Source organism: Sus scrofa, chromosome 8, assembly GCF_000003025.6.
Source record: "Sus scrofa isolate TJ Tabasco breed Duroc chromosome 8, Sscrofa11.1, whole genome shotgun sequence".
In the NCBI taxonomy this organism is placed as follows: Eukaryota; Metazoa; Chordata; class Mammalia; order Artiodactyla; family Suidae; genus Sus; species Sus scrofa.
In genome coordinates this window covers 117,941,050-117,956,879 of record NC_010450.4, presented here as the reverse complement: position 1 = coordinate 117,956,879, position 15,830 = coordinate 117,941,050, and the positions used below count along the sequence as shown (strand labels likewise).

The window sequence follows — 15,830 nt, the reverse complement described above, 5'->3', positions numbered from 1 at the left end:
TATATGAAAAGCAGAGAAGATACAAATTTTAACCCTAAAATGAGTAATAAATGGATATTTGATGTAAAGTATATTTGAAGCTATTGGAAGCTAATATGTACCTAGAGAACATGATTTTTGTTTCTGAAAACAAATTTTGTTCCCTACTTAAAAACAATCTACCTAAACAAACGAAACAAAGGTTGAAAACAATGAAACATGTAGAGAAAGGCGAATCAGGAAAATGAAACAAAAAGTGGTCAGAATAGCAATATAAATATCAAACTAGAACTGAATTAAAGGCACAAAGTATTATGCAGCACTTTTTTTTTTTTTTTTTAAATGGCCACGCTGGCAGCCTATGGAAGTTCCTGGGCCAGGGATGGAACCTGCACCTATGCGCTGACCCAAGCCACTGCGGTGGAATTCTTAACCAATTGCACCACAGCAGGAACTCCTATGTAGCATTGTTAAGGATATTTTTTAGCCAAAGATGGTTCAATCCATTAATAAAAATATATCTACCTACTACTCAAAGAAAATACCCATATAGAAATCTTTCTTTAATGCATAGATTTCAATTTTAGAGTATTTAGGCTTACAGAAAAATTGAGCAGAGTACAGAATTCCCAGGAACTGTGCCCTCCCAACCCTAACTTTCCCATTATTAACATTTTACATTAGCGTGGTGTATTTGTTACAAATGATGAGCCAATATTGATACATTATTAACTAAAGTTCATAGTTTACACCAGCATTTATTGTTTGTATTGTATATTTGATGGGTTTTGATAACAGTATAATGATCTATTCATCATTACTGTATCATACGGAATAGTTTCACTGGCCTAAATTTCCCCTGCATTCCACCTATCCATCTTTCCCTCCCTACCACCCCCCTTGAACTGCTGGCAACTATTGATCTTATCATTGTTTCTCTAGTTTTGCTTTTTCCAATCATGTGGTTGGAATCACACAATATGTAGCCTTTTCAGATTGACCTCTTTTATTTATTTTTATTTTTTGTCTTTTTAGGGCCGCACCACGGCATGTGGAAGCTTCCAGGCTAGGGGTCGAATGGGAGCTGTAGCCACTGCCTACACCACAGCCACAGCAACACCGGATCCAAGCCACATCTGTGACCTACACCACAGCTCATGGCAATGCCGGATCCTTAACCCACTGAGTGATGCCAGGGATCGAACCCAGGTCCTCACAGATACTAGTTGGGTTCGTTACCACTGAGCCACGACAGGAACTCCCCTAGATGACTTCTTTTAATTAACAATATGCATTTAAGGTTCCTCCATGTCTTTTTGTGGCTTGATAGCTAACTTTTTATTATTGCTGAATAAAATGCTCTTTTTTATCATTGTATGACAGCCACACAATGAAATACTATTAGGTATTGAATAAAAAAAATAAACCAAACTAAATAGGGCCCTAGAAAGCTCTCTCTACTCCTCTATGCTTTTCTATCTCTATAAAAACATATCATATGCACACACACAATAATTAGCAAAGACTGAAAAGATGCTAAGCTTCTAAAAATGACAGATGCTTGGTGTACAGAGATTGTTGACTGGGTCAGATGAACTCTATTTGCTCAGTCATAGTAATGGTTCAATACAGAGGCATTCTGGACCAGACACTGGTAGCATGGACTCCTTGAGCATGTGATTGACTAAAGTAGTATCAGTTTTGTAAGAAACTGCCATACTATCTTCCAAAGCAGCTGTGTTATATGCAGTCCCACCACAATGAATGAGTGTTCCTGTTGTTCCACATCCTCGCCAGCATTAGTGTTTTAAGTGATTGAATTTCGGCTGTTGTGGTATTTTGAGATACCATATGTATAGCATTATTCTTATCGTTTTGATTTTCAATAGTCTAATAACATGATGTTGAGCATTTTTTCATATGCTTATTTGCCATGTGCCTATCTTCTTTGGTGGTGTGTCTATACAGATCTGTTGCCTATTTTTTAATCCAGTTTTCTGTTTTCTTACTGAGTTTAAGAGTTCTTTGCATATTTTTGGATAATAGTCCTTTATCTGATATGTTTTGCAAAGATTTTTTTTTCCAGTCTCTGGCTTGTCTTTCAGAGAATAAATACTTTTAATTTAAATGAAGTCCAATTTACCAATTTTATCTTTCACGGATTGTGCTCTTGGTGTTGTAACTAAAAAACCACTGCCAAACCCAAGTTCACTTAGCTTTTCTCCAAAAGTTTACAATCAGTTGAGTTCACTGATGTGAAAGGGGTAAGGTCTGTGTTAAGATTTTTTTTTTTGCTTGTGGATGTGCAATTGGTCCAGCACCATTAGTTGAGAAGATTATCCTTTCCATTAAACCAATGAATTGCCTTTGCTCTTTTGTCAAAGATCAGTTGACTGTATTTGTGTGGGTCTATTTCTGAGTCCTGTATTCTATTATTCTATTTGTTTATATACTGTTCTAAATGTTGAAAGAGCTTGAAATGTTCAAAGAGCATTTATGACATAAAAAATTTTAATATATTCTAAAAGTGTAGAAATTACTGTCTCTTTAACACAACATAAGGAGATAAATTTTTTAGTTAATGATCTGTTTATCACCTATATTTTATTTTATTATTTATTACTTTTTAGTTTTAAAAAATTTTATGGCTACACCTGTGTCATATGGAAGGTCCTAGACCAGGGATTGAATCCAAGCCAGAGCTGCGGCAACACTGGATTGTTTAACCCACTGTGCTGGGCTGGGGATCAAGCCCTCACTTCTGCAGTGACCCGAGCCACTGCAGTTGGATTCATTCCTGACTACTGCGCCATGGCAAGGACTCCATCACCTATATTTGAGATGGATTCTGTCAAGAAACTTTCCTTGTTCTACCAGAAAAGAATTCCTTTGAGAGTTTGAACTGAATTACATTAAATTTTGAAATTAATTTGAGAAAAACTGATGGATGTATAGTAAGTTTCTTACTTTAAACCACATAACAGGAAATGGTAAGTTTATTATTTTAAACCACATGTTTTCCTGTGTTTCTTTTTAAAGTTTTGTTGTTCTTTTCATATATGTTGCCCTCATCTTTTGTTTAGTCTTTCAAGTATTTTATTTTAGATTCTGTGGCCATTTTAAGATTTTTTCATAACGTATAGCATGCCATAAAGTTCTAGTGCAGTTTAAATTTTTAATGAATACACTGCTCCTTGACATAAAGAATTTGTAAAGATACAACAGAGGAAAAATACAAAAATACAAAGATTTAAACAAAACTGTTAATGATTCCTTTGTTCAAATTACTTTCTTCTATATTCAATTAATAAACCTATATTGTATGGACAGGTATTTTGAAATAGTGGTAAATGTATTTTTATTGTGCCAAGTCTTGAGTTAAATACAGTCTGTTGCATTTTATAGAATATTTATATTATACACAGAAACAAAACTTTCAAAAGTCAAATGTATGAAGATTTTATGGATACCCTGTATTTTGCTTTCTTTCTCCACTGGTGCTATACAACACCAGACCCCACTGTATTATCTAAATGGTTACTTCTGGTACATAGGAGAGATATTTCTCTCTATAACACAAGTATCAATCTATACTGAATGTGAAGCAGTTCACTGCTCGCTCTCTCTTTTTTGAAGTACTTTCTTCACTTAGGTGAAGAAACTGGAACCACTCCCTCTTGCCCCCGCTTTCTCTTTTACGCAGGCCTGCTCCTTCTCTGTATTTTCCGGCTACTCCACATCTCTTCTCCGCTATGCTCATGCCTCAATGAATCTCATGACTTTTACATGCTGACAATTTCTCAAGCTTATTTCTCAAGTTTAGACCTCTTTTTCTCAGACTAGTATATCCAGCTGCCTAAGTCATATCTCAACTTGGGTGCCTCAACAGGCACTTCAAACTCCACATGTTCAAAACCTAACTCTGAATCTGCTCCCATGGTTTCAAAACCTGCTCTTCTGGCAGTCTTTTCTGTCTCCATAAATGGCAAGTCTGGTCTTCCAGTTGCTCAGGTCATCTCTGACTCCAAGAAATATGAGAGGAAGAGTGGGTGCCACTTCTGGGCCAGAGCCTTTTTTTTTCTTTTTCTTTTTTTGCCATTTCTTGGGCCATTCCTGCATCATGTGGAGGTTCCCAGGCTAGGGGTCTAATCGGAGCTGTAGCCGCCGGACTTGACGCCAGAGCCATGGCAACTCGGGATGTGAGCCACGTCTGCAACCTACACCATAACTCATGGCAACGCCAGATCCTAAACCCACTGAGCAAGGCCAGGGATCGCACCCTCAACCTCATGGTTCCTAATGGATTCGTTAATCACTGAGCCACGATGTGAACTCTGGCCAGAGTAGAGATTTTAAGGTAATTTTTAGTTTGTCCATCTTGTCCCTTTCCTATGAGCCTGAGCATGGACAGCTTACAACTTGTCTCACGGGAAGAGGAAAACAGCGCCCAAGGGCATGGTGGAGAAACAAGACAGGAGAAATGTGGGCCTCTGAATGATCACGTGAGATGAAGCCACCTGCCAACCTGGAACTGAGGCTTTTATGTGAAACAGAGAAATAAGCTTCTGTCTTGCTTGAGCTACTGTCTTTTTGGTTCCCTTTGTCATGGTAGCTGGCTTGTGAAACACTAACAAACAAACTTGGAGTCTATCTTTGAAGGGCATTTTTTAAAAAAATAAGTTAGGCCAGGAAAAAAAAAATCATTAAAAAAAAAAAAGAATGTATATATGTATGTGTGACTGGGTCACCTTGCTGTACAGAAGAAAACTGACAGAACACTGTAAACCAGCTATAATGGGAAAAAACAAAGATCATTAAAAAATAAGTAAGACCATAATATCCTTTAGCCAACATCCTCTGATGATTTCCCATCTCATCCAGAATGAAAACCAAAGTAACCTGCAGGACATTTACGATTTGGCTCCCTGCTACTTCTCACCTTACTTCCTACCTCTGTCCTCTAGCTCACTCTGCTCAGGAGACAATCTTTCTTAAATATGTCTGGACTGTTTCTGCATTGGGGCCTTTGTGTTTGCTATTTCCTTTGTGTAGAAAGCCTTCTCCCATCACTTGGCTCACCCCATCACTTCATGTCACCATGACTCGCCCCATCACTTCATCTTACCTTAAAGGTGTGGCTCTTCTCAGTTCCCCTTTATAAAGTCACATCTCCTACCCTTATACCACCACTTTCATGCAGTATCCATGTACCCCCTTGTCTGCTTAATTTTTTTCCATTTCACTTTTCACCATTTGACACACACCCATACTTTACTTTCTGTCTTCATGAATGAGAACATAAAAACTCCTTGAAGGAAGGGAGAAACTTATTTTTTTTCCCACTGCTATACACATGGCATCTAGAACAATGACCAACACACAGAAGGTACCCAACGATTTTTGTTGCGCGAATAAAAATGTGGTCATTTAATAATTTGAAATACTAAAAAATTACTCTCAGAAATTCTAAAGCTTCACAGTTAATTTTCTTGATTTTTAGTTATACCAAAAATTGTCAAAAAACAAAACATTATTTCCTCTTGCTTCTCTGTTTCATGTCTCACTGACTGGATTAGAATTTTTAGAACAATGTTAAATAACGGAAAGAACAGACATCCTTGATTTGTTCCTAATTTTAACTGGGGATGAAGAGACACTGGAGCAGGAACAGCAACAAATGCCTGTCCAGGTAGGACTCAAGTAGCAAATGTGAGAAGTGGCAGGGCTAAAACAGAAGGGAGTGGTAAGGATGCGATGAACGAGGGTGCAACTTGTGCAACGGCATTCATGGTCAAAACATTTATACTACTGTTCTTTATAGAAATAAGAGGTCAGATTCAGCTGACAGGCTAGCAAGTAGGGTTAAGGAGAAGAAAAGAGAATTTTAAAATGTACTTATCTAATAAAGAAGGTTAAATATTTAGATAGGGAGCTTTTCTGAAAGAAAAAATATATGTTTTAAACTATAAAGAATACTTTTTATATGTCTTTTAAAATAATTTTTCTAGGGAGATAAAAATGAAAATATATTCCTACATTTCATTTCTAAGTTGTTACTTGCTTTTTTAAAGCTTGAATATTGAACCTCGCTATTCATAGAAAATAGGAAGTTAAAGATGGGTCCCAAATTATCTGCCAAATTCAACTGTGAAAAAAACAAAACAAAACACCTTTTATTTATGAAACAAGTTTGTTAAATTACCTGAAGTACTTGGATCATTTCTTTTGTTTTTTCAAGGCATTCATTGGATTCATTAACTTCCCCTTGAAGTTTTGCTACTACATCATTAGTCATCTCAAGTTCTCTCTGCAACTTTATGATTTTGCCCTCCTTACGCACAGCACTTTCTTTAGCTTCATGGAGTGATGTTTCTAGCTCCTGAATTTTCTATTAGAAAAAGCATACGTGTAAAGTCTGCCATGTAGACCAATTCACAGTATATAAGACAAAGATAATAATATATAGATACTAATTTCTACAGATTGCACTAACAAGGGATAGGAAAGAAGAGAAGCCAAATGTCACTCAATTTACACATGCATTATTTTTTCATTTAGAAGCTAACGCTTTTTGGATTAAAAAATGCCTAAGTTTTACATTATAAGGTGAGTGTGGTACTAGTTAGCATGGTGCCAAGCTTATTAAATAGGTACTTACATTTTAGTTTTTAATGTTGAAATTTATTAGTATTTTTTCTCTTTTTTGGCCGCCCCGTGGCATATGGAGTTCCTGGGTCAGGGATCAGATCTGAGCTGCAGTTGTGACCTATGCGACAGCTGTAGCAACACTGGATCCTTCAACCCACTGTGCTGGCTGGGTATGGAACCTGCGTCCTGACGCTGCAGAGACGCTGCAGATCCATTGTGCCACAGCAGGAGCTCTGGCGCTTACATTTTAAATGAACACTAAAGTACATTTGATAATTAGCTCTTTAATATATGTCTTTTCCTTTATTTTTATTACCTAGTTTTTAACATGAATAACAAGTATGTGGAAAAATTCAAAGGCATTTGATGAAGAGTAAGTTTTCTACCTCAGAACCCCAGGTGACCCTGAAGCAATGACTAAACGCTTTCAGGTGTATCCTTCCAGAAATTTTCTATGTGTAAATAAGTATAAATAAATATTCAGTTCATAAACATGACTGGTTATACAAATAGTAGGACTAGCTAAATATATAATTCTGCTTTTTAAATAAAAGTTTGATGATATAGTGTTCAGATCTTTGCTTTATCAATATACATAGATCTCTTACATTTTTGTTTTCAAATATAAAACAATGTGTATTTTAATACACATATATTCTGTTTCATGGAGATCAACTACTATTGAACCTGAGATTATTTCCAGTTTCTCCAAGTATACAAATACCTGAATTTGTTCATATTTATAAGATTATTCACATATACATATATGCACGTTTTCCTAGAAAATGTGTTTTTGTCCTATTCATAATTTATTTTTGTGAATGAGGTAGAAATCCAGATTTTTTTTTCCAGAGAGCTCACTGGTCATTCTGAATCAAATGTTAAGTAACTCATTTTTTCCTGAGTTGACTGTTAGCATTATCATATACTAAATTCTCAGGCTTAGTTGAGTATATTGCCATGTTCTAATGCTCTATTTATATATTTTTGCATCATTACCAAACTATTCTACTTATTTACTCCTGTATCACTACCAAACTCCCAAACTCATAGTACATTATTTCTTAACTGATAAGACACCTCCTGGGTCACTGAAGATAGAATTTCCCTCTGCTTCTTCATCTTATTGCTTTAGTAGATGGGTCTCAAATTTCTGCTATTTTCTCTCTGCCAGATGACTGCGGTCTGTTGTAATCAGCAAATAAACTGTATACTAGTAAACTTCTAATTTCTACTGGTAATTATTAAACTAGTGGTTGATGTTTTATTATAAGTTTTGTTTTGGTAAAAATGATAAATTATACTTTACTCTTGAGTTCCCCACTAAGTCATTTTGTGTGCTAACAAAATAAAATAGCATGTTTGCTTTATAGATCTCCAAGTAAGGATGATAAAGCAATTGGTTATTCAAATAATATACTGATTCTGGCTATAGGTTAATCTGCTTAAGAAATCTGTTATATTTTTTGCTTCTTTCATTTTCATTAAAATCATAACAATAACCACTATTTAAAGACATTGATGATAATTAGAGAGAAGCTAAATTGCTCTTTTCCTCTAAGCTAGTTCTGTAAATAGACACAGATATAGTTCAACAGGAAATCATATGATTTAGGAAACTTACACTGTATGGTAATAGTACTGTAAGTGGTATATGTATCTATTAATCAAATTAAGCTATGAGTTACTTCTGTATTATGATGCAAAGGGAAGCTCTTATATAAGTTAGCTTTAGAATTAGCTGAGTGATAGCTACAATAGAACTATATTTAAAAAATAAGGCCATCACACAAAGATAGTGTGTGTTCCTTAACACATTCAATACTATAATTTTGCTCTGAAATGTTATATGTGCTATATATAAATATTATGTAAGATGTTAAATGCATATTTAACTCTGTGATGAAGCTATAAATTGAAAAACATAAGAAAGTACATACCTCTATGGCTTGATGTGTAGCTCTTGACGTAACATGAAGATTCTTATTGTCTTGTGTGGTAGCATTAACAATGGCACCAGAGGTCAGGGAGATCTTCAAAGTTTGGTAGTCTTTAAATAGTTTTTCATTGTCTTCTTTCATGGATTTCAGATTATGTTCCCATTCTTTGGCTACAGCAGCATTTTTTTCTTCAAACTCTGTTGACTCATTCATTAAAGCCTATTGGATAGTAAAGACCACTACTGCTTTAAAATGAATTACATATTTAAATAAAAACACTATGAAAATACTAGAATTCCAAGACAAAGTATATGCTGAAATTCATAATTCAGAACATTTTGGAGTGGCTTTGAAAGAAAGTGAACATTCTTTGTGATTTGCATCAGTTCCTGAAATTGCAAATGCTATTGCTATTGATAATGAGAATAAAAAACTAAGGACTGGAGAAGATTCATATTGATTTGCAAGATGATAATCTCACTTTATGAGATCAGTACTAACATATGAAGAAGAATCTGAAGAATTGTGCAGGCTAAAGTTATTATGTATGTTATGACATAAATCATGCCATATATAAACATTAACTGACATGTAATAGTTGAACATACCACCCCTAGTAAACTTAAGAGCCATCTATTTTCATTCCAAACCTTGGTGTTTACCAGGAAAATAATTCACTGTCTTCCGGTAATTAATCTGAAAACCTTGTACTTTTGTGCAAGGAATAAGAGTCAACTAATACCTTCTTTACATCAAAGCCCAACTCAAATTACTCATAACTTCTTACTTCCTAATTCCTACAGGATGTACTTTGTTCTCATCACTGATGCCTTATTGGTCTTACCTATAATTTTTTGTGTGTGGCTTTATGGCATTCCATCAGACTTGAATCCTAAATTAGTTGTGTCCTTCCTGGCACCTTGGCCCCTCTGTGGCTCCAGACTACTGACCCCCCACTATACAGAATTATCAGTTCCTTCTCTCATAGCGCTGGAAGAAGCCACATATCCATGCTGATCCACACAGAAGGATCCCCTACTTTCTAATCACAACTGGACCCTCAATATTACAAGAAAAACACTGAATTAAATGGAGATTATCTTATCCAAACATTGGTTATGCTGTTCTCTACTGATTATGGACTATTTTTTTTTTTTTTTTTTTGGAGACAACTCATTTACTATTTTGCTAGCTCGGGGCATTCAACAAATGGGGTGAATTATCTAACCACGGGAAAAAATTAAAAAAAATTATCTATATTTCCATGTGATTTAAGTATAGTTTCTAGATGAAGCTAAAGTTTCTGTCAGTAAAGAACTACCCAAGCGTATGAAATATAAAAGCAATTTTAGAAGCTGTAATATTAATCTAGGTCCCTTTGCTCCAGTTGCAAATATAACAAGCAACTTTCTGATTATTGCATATTTCACCAGGTATATGAAGTAGGGATTAATCAGAAAGCAGAATGAATACTGTGATCGGTGAAAAGAAAAACAAATTAATAAACTATTTGTAAGCAATGCTGGTTCTATGATTCTGTCCATTAAAATTGATCACCTCGGGAACAGCGATTACTAATCTCATTTTTCAACTTCAGAACTAAGGATCATGGCATGTGACAGAGATACCACTGGAATGAAAAGCATACAAGGCTTTACTAAAGCAGGTGGCCAGGCTTGCCTAGGGCTTTCCCATAGTTGCTGCCTGTAGCCCTGACATGGGCTCAGCCTGGAGGAAAGGCTTAATTCCTACATAAGCAGTGAGAAGTGAGAAATGAAAGAGGTGAATGGCAAGAAGATTCCAGATTCCACAAGTGGAAAGTGACAGTTACACACCAAGATTTTTGTTATCCTCTTCACAAGTACAAATATATATTTAATTATCCCAAGGAAACATAATACATTAGAGAAAGTAAATGCTTTGCAGCGTCAATTTTTTTTGCAAAGCATATACAAGTATATTTAAAAAAATACTTAAAATTAAGTTGCTCTGTCTTTTTATAAATGAGCTAGAAAAATTAAAGCAGACAACCAAAAGAATGAGGTGTCACAAGAAAATTACTTACTATTACTTTGTTATTATAGAAGTTGTTTACTTGGCAAATACTATCATTTTCTTTCTGGATGCCATTTTTAAGCTTTTCTATATCAAAATGAGCATTCAACCACTCTTCCAAAAACTGGGTCATTTCTTTCCTATTACTTAGTACTTGTTGGAATTCAGTCTTTATGCTATGGAAATCACTTTCTGAGAAATCTTTGAGAATTTCCTGTGGAAAATAAGCATTAAATTGTCTGAACATTAGAAAAGTTTTTATCTAATATCATACAAATATCATAAAAAGAAGAACACTCTTTCCTGAATTCTCATGCTTATTATTTAGAAGTAAACATAGTTCTAATTCAAAATGTCAGTAATTTGAATCATAAAATTCTGGCAATATAGGCTATGTAACAGAGGCACATTTACAAATTCTGCCTTTAGAATTAAAAACCATCAAAATTATAAATCTGTGACTGATAATCACAATATATGATTTTCTTCTGGATGTAGCTTTCTGTGCATAGAGCAGGCCTTACATTGTATTGGGAGTTGGGGGCCAGCCTCATACTGCTGGGTGAGAGCAGGTCACTTCATGTAGAGCTGACGCTATAAAAAAGTTGCTGACACCCCAGTCACAGATCTGGAAGTTTTAGAAGGCATTAGGAAACTTATGCTAGGGTTCCATGAATTCCCACTTGCTGATACTACATCTATTTTCTGTATCTTTGGGGTTCTGAAAGGAGGCTAGACTATTCCTTGGCATTCTTTACAACTGGCCAACTGTTATGCTGCAACCACTTTTTAATTTCTGGTAAATGAAAATAACTCTAACCATACGAAAAGGTACCTTTCTACTTGATGAAAAGCCTTAAAATCTAATTAAACTCATTTTAAACACATTGTACCTCAATATGTAGATCCAAATTCTGGCTCAATTTGACGTCCCTTAATTCTCTGGGTGGTACCGCATAATCTTGTTGAAGGCGCTGTATTTTAATTAGTAGGTCATTTTGCTTTTCCACTTCATCAATAAAAGCCATTTCAAATTTATTGATGGAGTCATGTTGTTCTTCCTTTGTCTTTGTAATATGGCTTAGCACATACTTGCAGAAAAACATTAATCAAATCACAAAATGAAACTTTTATCACATTAGATGAAGCTGTAAATCCCTAAGACTATGAAGCAGGATGGTATCTCTTGTTATTCACTGGTAAATGACTAAGAAGCAAAGAGCCCTTCTCTCTCCCAATTTTCTTCTCTCAGCAACTTGGGAGAATTTATGGAATGGTGGCCTCTTTCTTAACCACTCAACAAAAACTGCTCTGATAGACGTCATCAGTGAGCTCTATTACCAACAAATTGAGGAGAGCTCTTCATTTCTCATTATGACTGTCTGAAGCATCTGCCACTCTTGACCATTTCATCTTTTAAATACTGTCCACTGACTGGAGTGATAGCACTTCCGCTTGGTTCTCTTCTAACTTTTTTTTTTTTTAACTTTTCCAACCTTGAACTCATGTGTTGCTCTCTTTTCTCTACTAACTCTTTAAGAGTGATCTTTTCTGGAGTTCTTACCTTATCTCCAAATTCTTATTCTTCTATTATGCTTTCTGGGTGACCTCACTCAGACATGTTGTGCAGTCTATCACATATATGAATCCCACATCTTTGCCTTTAGTCCTGACTTTTCTCCTGACAAACCTCAGACTCTCTACTAAATGCCTACTTGGTCTCACTTCTTGGATGTTCATCAGAATTATAGGTATTTCTACCTCAACACATCTCAAACCAAACACCTGATCTCCCTTCTTTATCTCAGTTAATGGTACCACTATCCACAAGTTCAAATCCAGGGACTCAAACTACACGACTCTCTCCCTCCACCACCAATTACATGGACTACAATTTTAAGCTAAATGTTTCTTTATTCTGTCCTCTCCATCCCTATCAATCCTTCCCCAGTAGTACAGTCATCCATAATCTCATCTGGATCATTTTAACCGCCTCTTATCTCTTTTCTCTGCCATGAGGCTTAACCCCTACAAATATATGTCTTCTTTGTCTGTAGGAAATTATCCAAAATGATAATCTAATAATCTAAAAGGTAAAATGATCATGTTAATGTTACTGCCACAACCTTAAAACAGGCATACAATGGCTTTGTCCCATCTACAAAATGAACTCCAAGCTTTATTGCTTGAGTCTGTCTCATCTTCTCTAACTTTTTATCTGGTACGTTATATAATCTGTACCTCCTTCTACTGCTACAATAATTACCTGTTTATACACTGAGATCCTTGAGATGTTATTCGTACCTATCTCCTGAACACCTGGACAGTGTCTAGGCCCATAGGCAAAGTCCATGTTTAGCTGAATACACAGGTTTTACATGCACTGAGGATCTTGTACATACTGTGCTTGGACCCATGTAATCTTTAATTTAGTAGTAAATATGCTAAATAGCAAATACGCCAACTCCCAAAGCAGAATTTAAACATAGTAAAGTCTGTAATAGAAACTTATAGTAATATTTACAATGATGTTACTAAAAAAAGACAATACCTCAAGTTTCTTCACGACCCTATGAAATTCCATGGAGTATCTTTGGTTTGCAGTTAGAAATTTCTGAATTTGTTTGGTTTCTGGATATGGAAGTGAGAGGTTTGCTTTTACTCTAACTGAAAGCTCTTTTTGAGTTTCAATTTCCTTCTTCAAGTCGAGAGACAATCTATTTAAGCACTCATAGTCATTATCCATTTCTGAATATTTCTTAAGAAGCTCCTAAAGAAAATTAGAATTTATTCAATTTAATAATTCATTCTAACTTAATAAATAGTTCTAGCCCTAAAATTATAACAAAGCTTAATGCTTTAATACTTTTTATAGGAAAGAAATAAAAGACCTTTGTACTTAAAACACAAAAAGCAAACTCTTATTGTTGATTTTGGATTATAGAAATATAATTATATAAGTTTTAAAAATTTAAACAAATATAACAAAGAAAACCTAAAACAACAATTGTTATCACTTTGACGCATTTTCTTTTGGTCTTTTAAACTTCTATGATTTGAAGGAGCATTTACAAAGTCTGAATGGAAATTTTAGTAAATTCAATCTAGTAGGTATTGTAGTTCAAGGCTGAATGCTGACATATTTATAGTAGGCAATATGAGTGAGAAGATAAAACAAATGACTAAGATCAAGCCAGTTAGTTATCTGTCAACTTGCTGAAGCCTCTTTATGCATTTCTATCACCTGCCTAAGGTCCAAGCTTTCCAACTTTTTTTTTCTTTTTATGGCTGCACATATGGCAATGGAAGTCTCTGGGCCAGGGGTCAAATGGCAGTTGTATCTAAGGCCTATACCACAGCCATGGCAACACCGTATCCTTAACCCCCTGAGCCAACCAACCAGGGATCAAAGCTGCATCCTCACAGAGACAATGTCATGTCCTTAACCTGCTGACCACAAGGGAACTCCTGACTTTTATCAGTCTGAACTCAGCTTCTAGCTCTGTCACTTGCAGACTGGGGAAATACTGAGTCATTTTCACAACTACAAAATGAAAACTATAATAAATGCTGCAAAGTTTTCTAGGGGATAAATATTAAATACTTTAACAATGTAATCTGTAAAGTATATAGGCATTTCAGTTTAAAGGAAATAAAAATTATATTTGTAAAAATGCTCTATACACCAGTTTAAAACTTTGTCAGACTTGGTTTCAAATCCTTATTTTACCAACTTACTAGCTATGTGACCTTGGGAAACCACTAAATTTCCTCTTTGAGCCTCAGTTTCATTTTATAAATGGAGTAATAAAACCCATCTCATGAGGTAAAGCACCCAGTACAGTGCCTGCAAGTGGTAGATGCTCAGTGAGCCTGGGCCCATAAACTCAAATGACTGCAGATGGGAAGGTGACCCCTTGGTCAGGGTAATAGGTGGAGGAACACAAAAAGCTTAAGTTGCTCCATCATGTAATAAAGAACATATTTAGTTCAGGCTGTTAAATTACAGAAGAAGGGGCTTCTGATAACAATAAGCTCTCTTTTTAATAATTTAAGGAAAAGCTAGATGGATATCCATTAATCTGGGATGCTGGAGAGGGGATTTTACCTTTGGTCTCAGAATGAATCACATTATGGCAGGAGCAGCATTGTATAGTCACTCATTTGTACTTTTAATAAATACATACTTGATTTTTGTCAGGAATTGTGCTGACACAGCCATAAACAATTGAAAAAAGTCTTCAGTGACTTTACATTCTAACAGAGGTGACAGTAAATCCTGTTGCTTTTACCTCCAATATATATCTAGAATCTAAATACTTCTCACTACTTCCACTGCTATCTCTTTAGGCTAAACTACCATCACTGTTGCCTGCAGCACTGAAATTAAGTCTTTCAAATGGTCCTCCTGTTTCCACTCATTTTCAACAAAACAATCAAATACATTCCTTTAAAATTTAAGTCAGACCATGTCTCTATTTTGTCGAAATTCTCCAAGGGATCTCCATCTTACTCAGAGTAAAAACCAAAGTTCTCCTAAGGCCTCTTCCCCATTAATTCCTGATCACATTTCTGAATTAGGTGTCTTCCTTTCTTGATGTTTCTGGAACCCATCAGGCAGGCTTTTGCCTCAAAAGCTTTGTAGTTGCTGTTCCTCCAGCTTATTCTGCTTTTGCTAGACACCTGTGTGGCTTGATCCTTTACCTCTTTCAGGTACTTACTCAAAGATCACCTTTCCAGTGAGGCCTTAACATCACAAACGCCTCTGTTTTGTGTGTGTAGTATATACATGTATATGTGTGTACATATTCATATTTGTACTAGATTATTAAGTTTAGAAAAACACTCAGCTTTTTCTATTCACTCCACATTTGGCCTTTGGAAAGGTACAAATATTCATTTGTAATTTTAATAGGAGAGCACTTACTTTTATCCTAAAGCACTTTTCTCTCAGGCTTTTTATAAGGTGTTGGTTTCCATCACATAGTAACTCTTTTCCGTATTTTACTACCTCCTTATTGTTCTGTTGATCCTGCTTTGATACAAAGAGATAAAAAAGGCTTTAGCTGTAACTATATTCACAAATAATGAATAATCAGATACTTTTTGATTACATCTTTATAGTCTTTTGATAATGGAATTAAACATCACATGTAACTAAAAGCAATGCTAAAAATGCTCAGAAAATGAGTATCAGTACCTCTAAGT

At 35.3% G+C, this 15,830-nt stretch overlaps 1 protein-coding gene across 11 annotated transcripts in view; it reads right to left on the bottom strand.

Annotated features, from left to right (window-relative positions):
* The window catches only part of CENPE (centromere protein E), a 76,358-nt gene that overhangs the window by 8,446 nt on the left and 52,082 nt on the right, over positions 1 to 15,830 (bottom strand). For 6 of the 11 annotated variants that reach the window (XM_021100714.1, XM_021100716.1, XM_021100721.1 and 3 more), the window contains 6 exons: positions 15,550 to 15,657; positions 13,174 to 13,392; positions 11,516 to 11,713; positions 10,633 to 10,836; positions 8,568 to 8,786; positions 6,182 to 6,367 (listed from right to left, as the gene is read on the bottom strand). In XM_021100714.1, coding sequence (XP_020956373.1) covers positions 6,182 to 6,367; positions 8,568 to 8,786; positions 10,633 to 10,836; positions 11,516 to 11,713; positions 13,174 to 13,392; positions 15,550 to 15,657 — 1,134 coding nt within the window. The remainder of the gene's footprint in view (positions 1 to 6,181; positions 6,368 to 8,567; positions 8,787 to 10,632; positions 10,837 to 11,515; positions 11,714 to 13,173; positions 13,393 to 15,549; positions 15,658 to 15,830) is intronic. The other 5 variants (XM_021100715.1, XM_021100723.1, XM_021100722.1 and 2 more) reach the window with 1 other exon arrangement.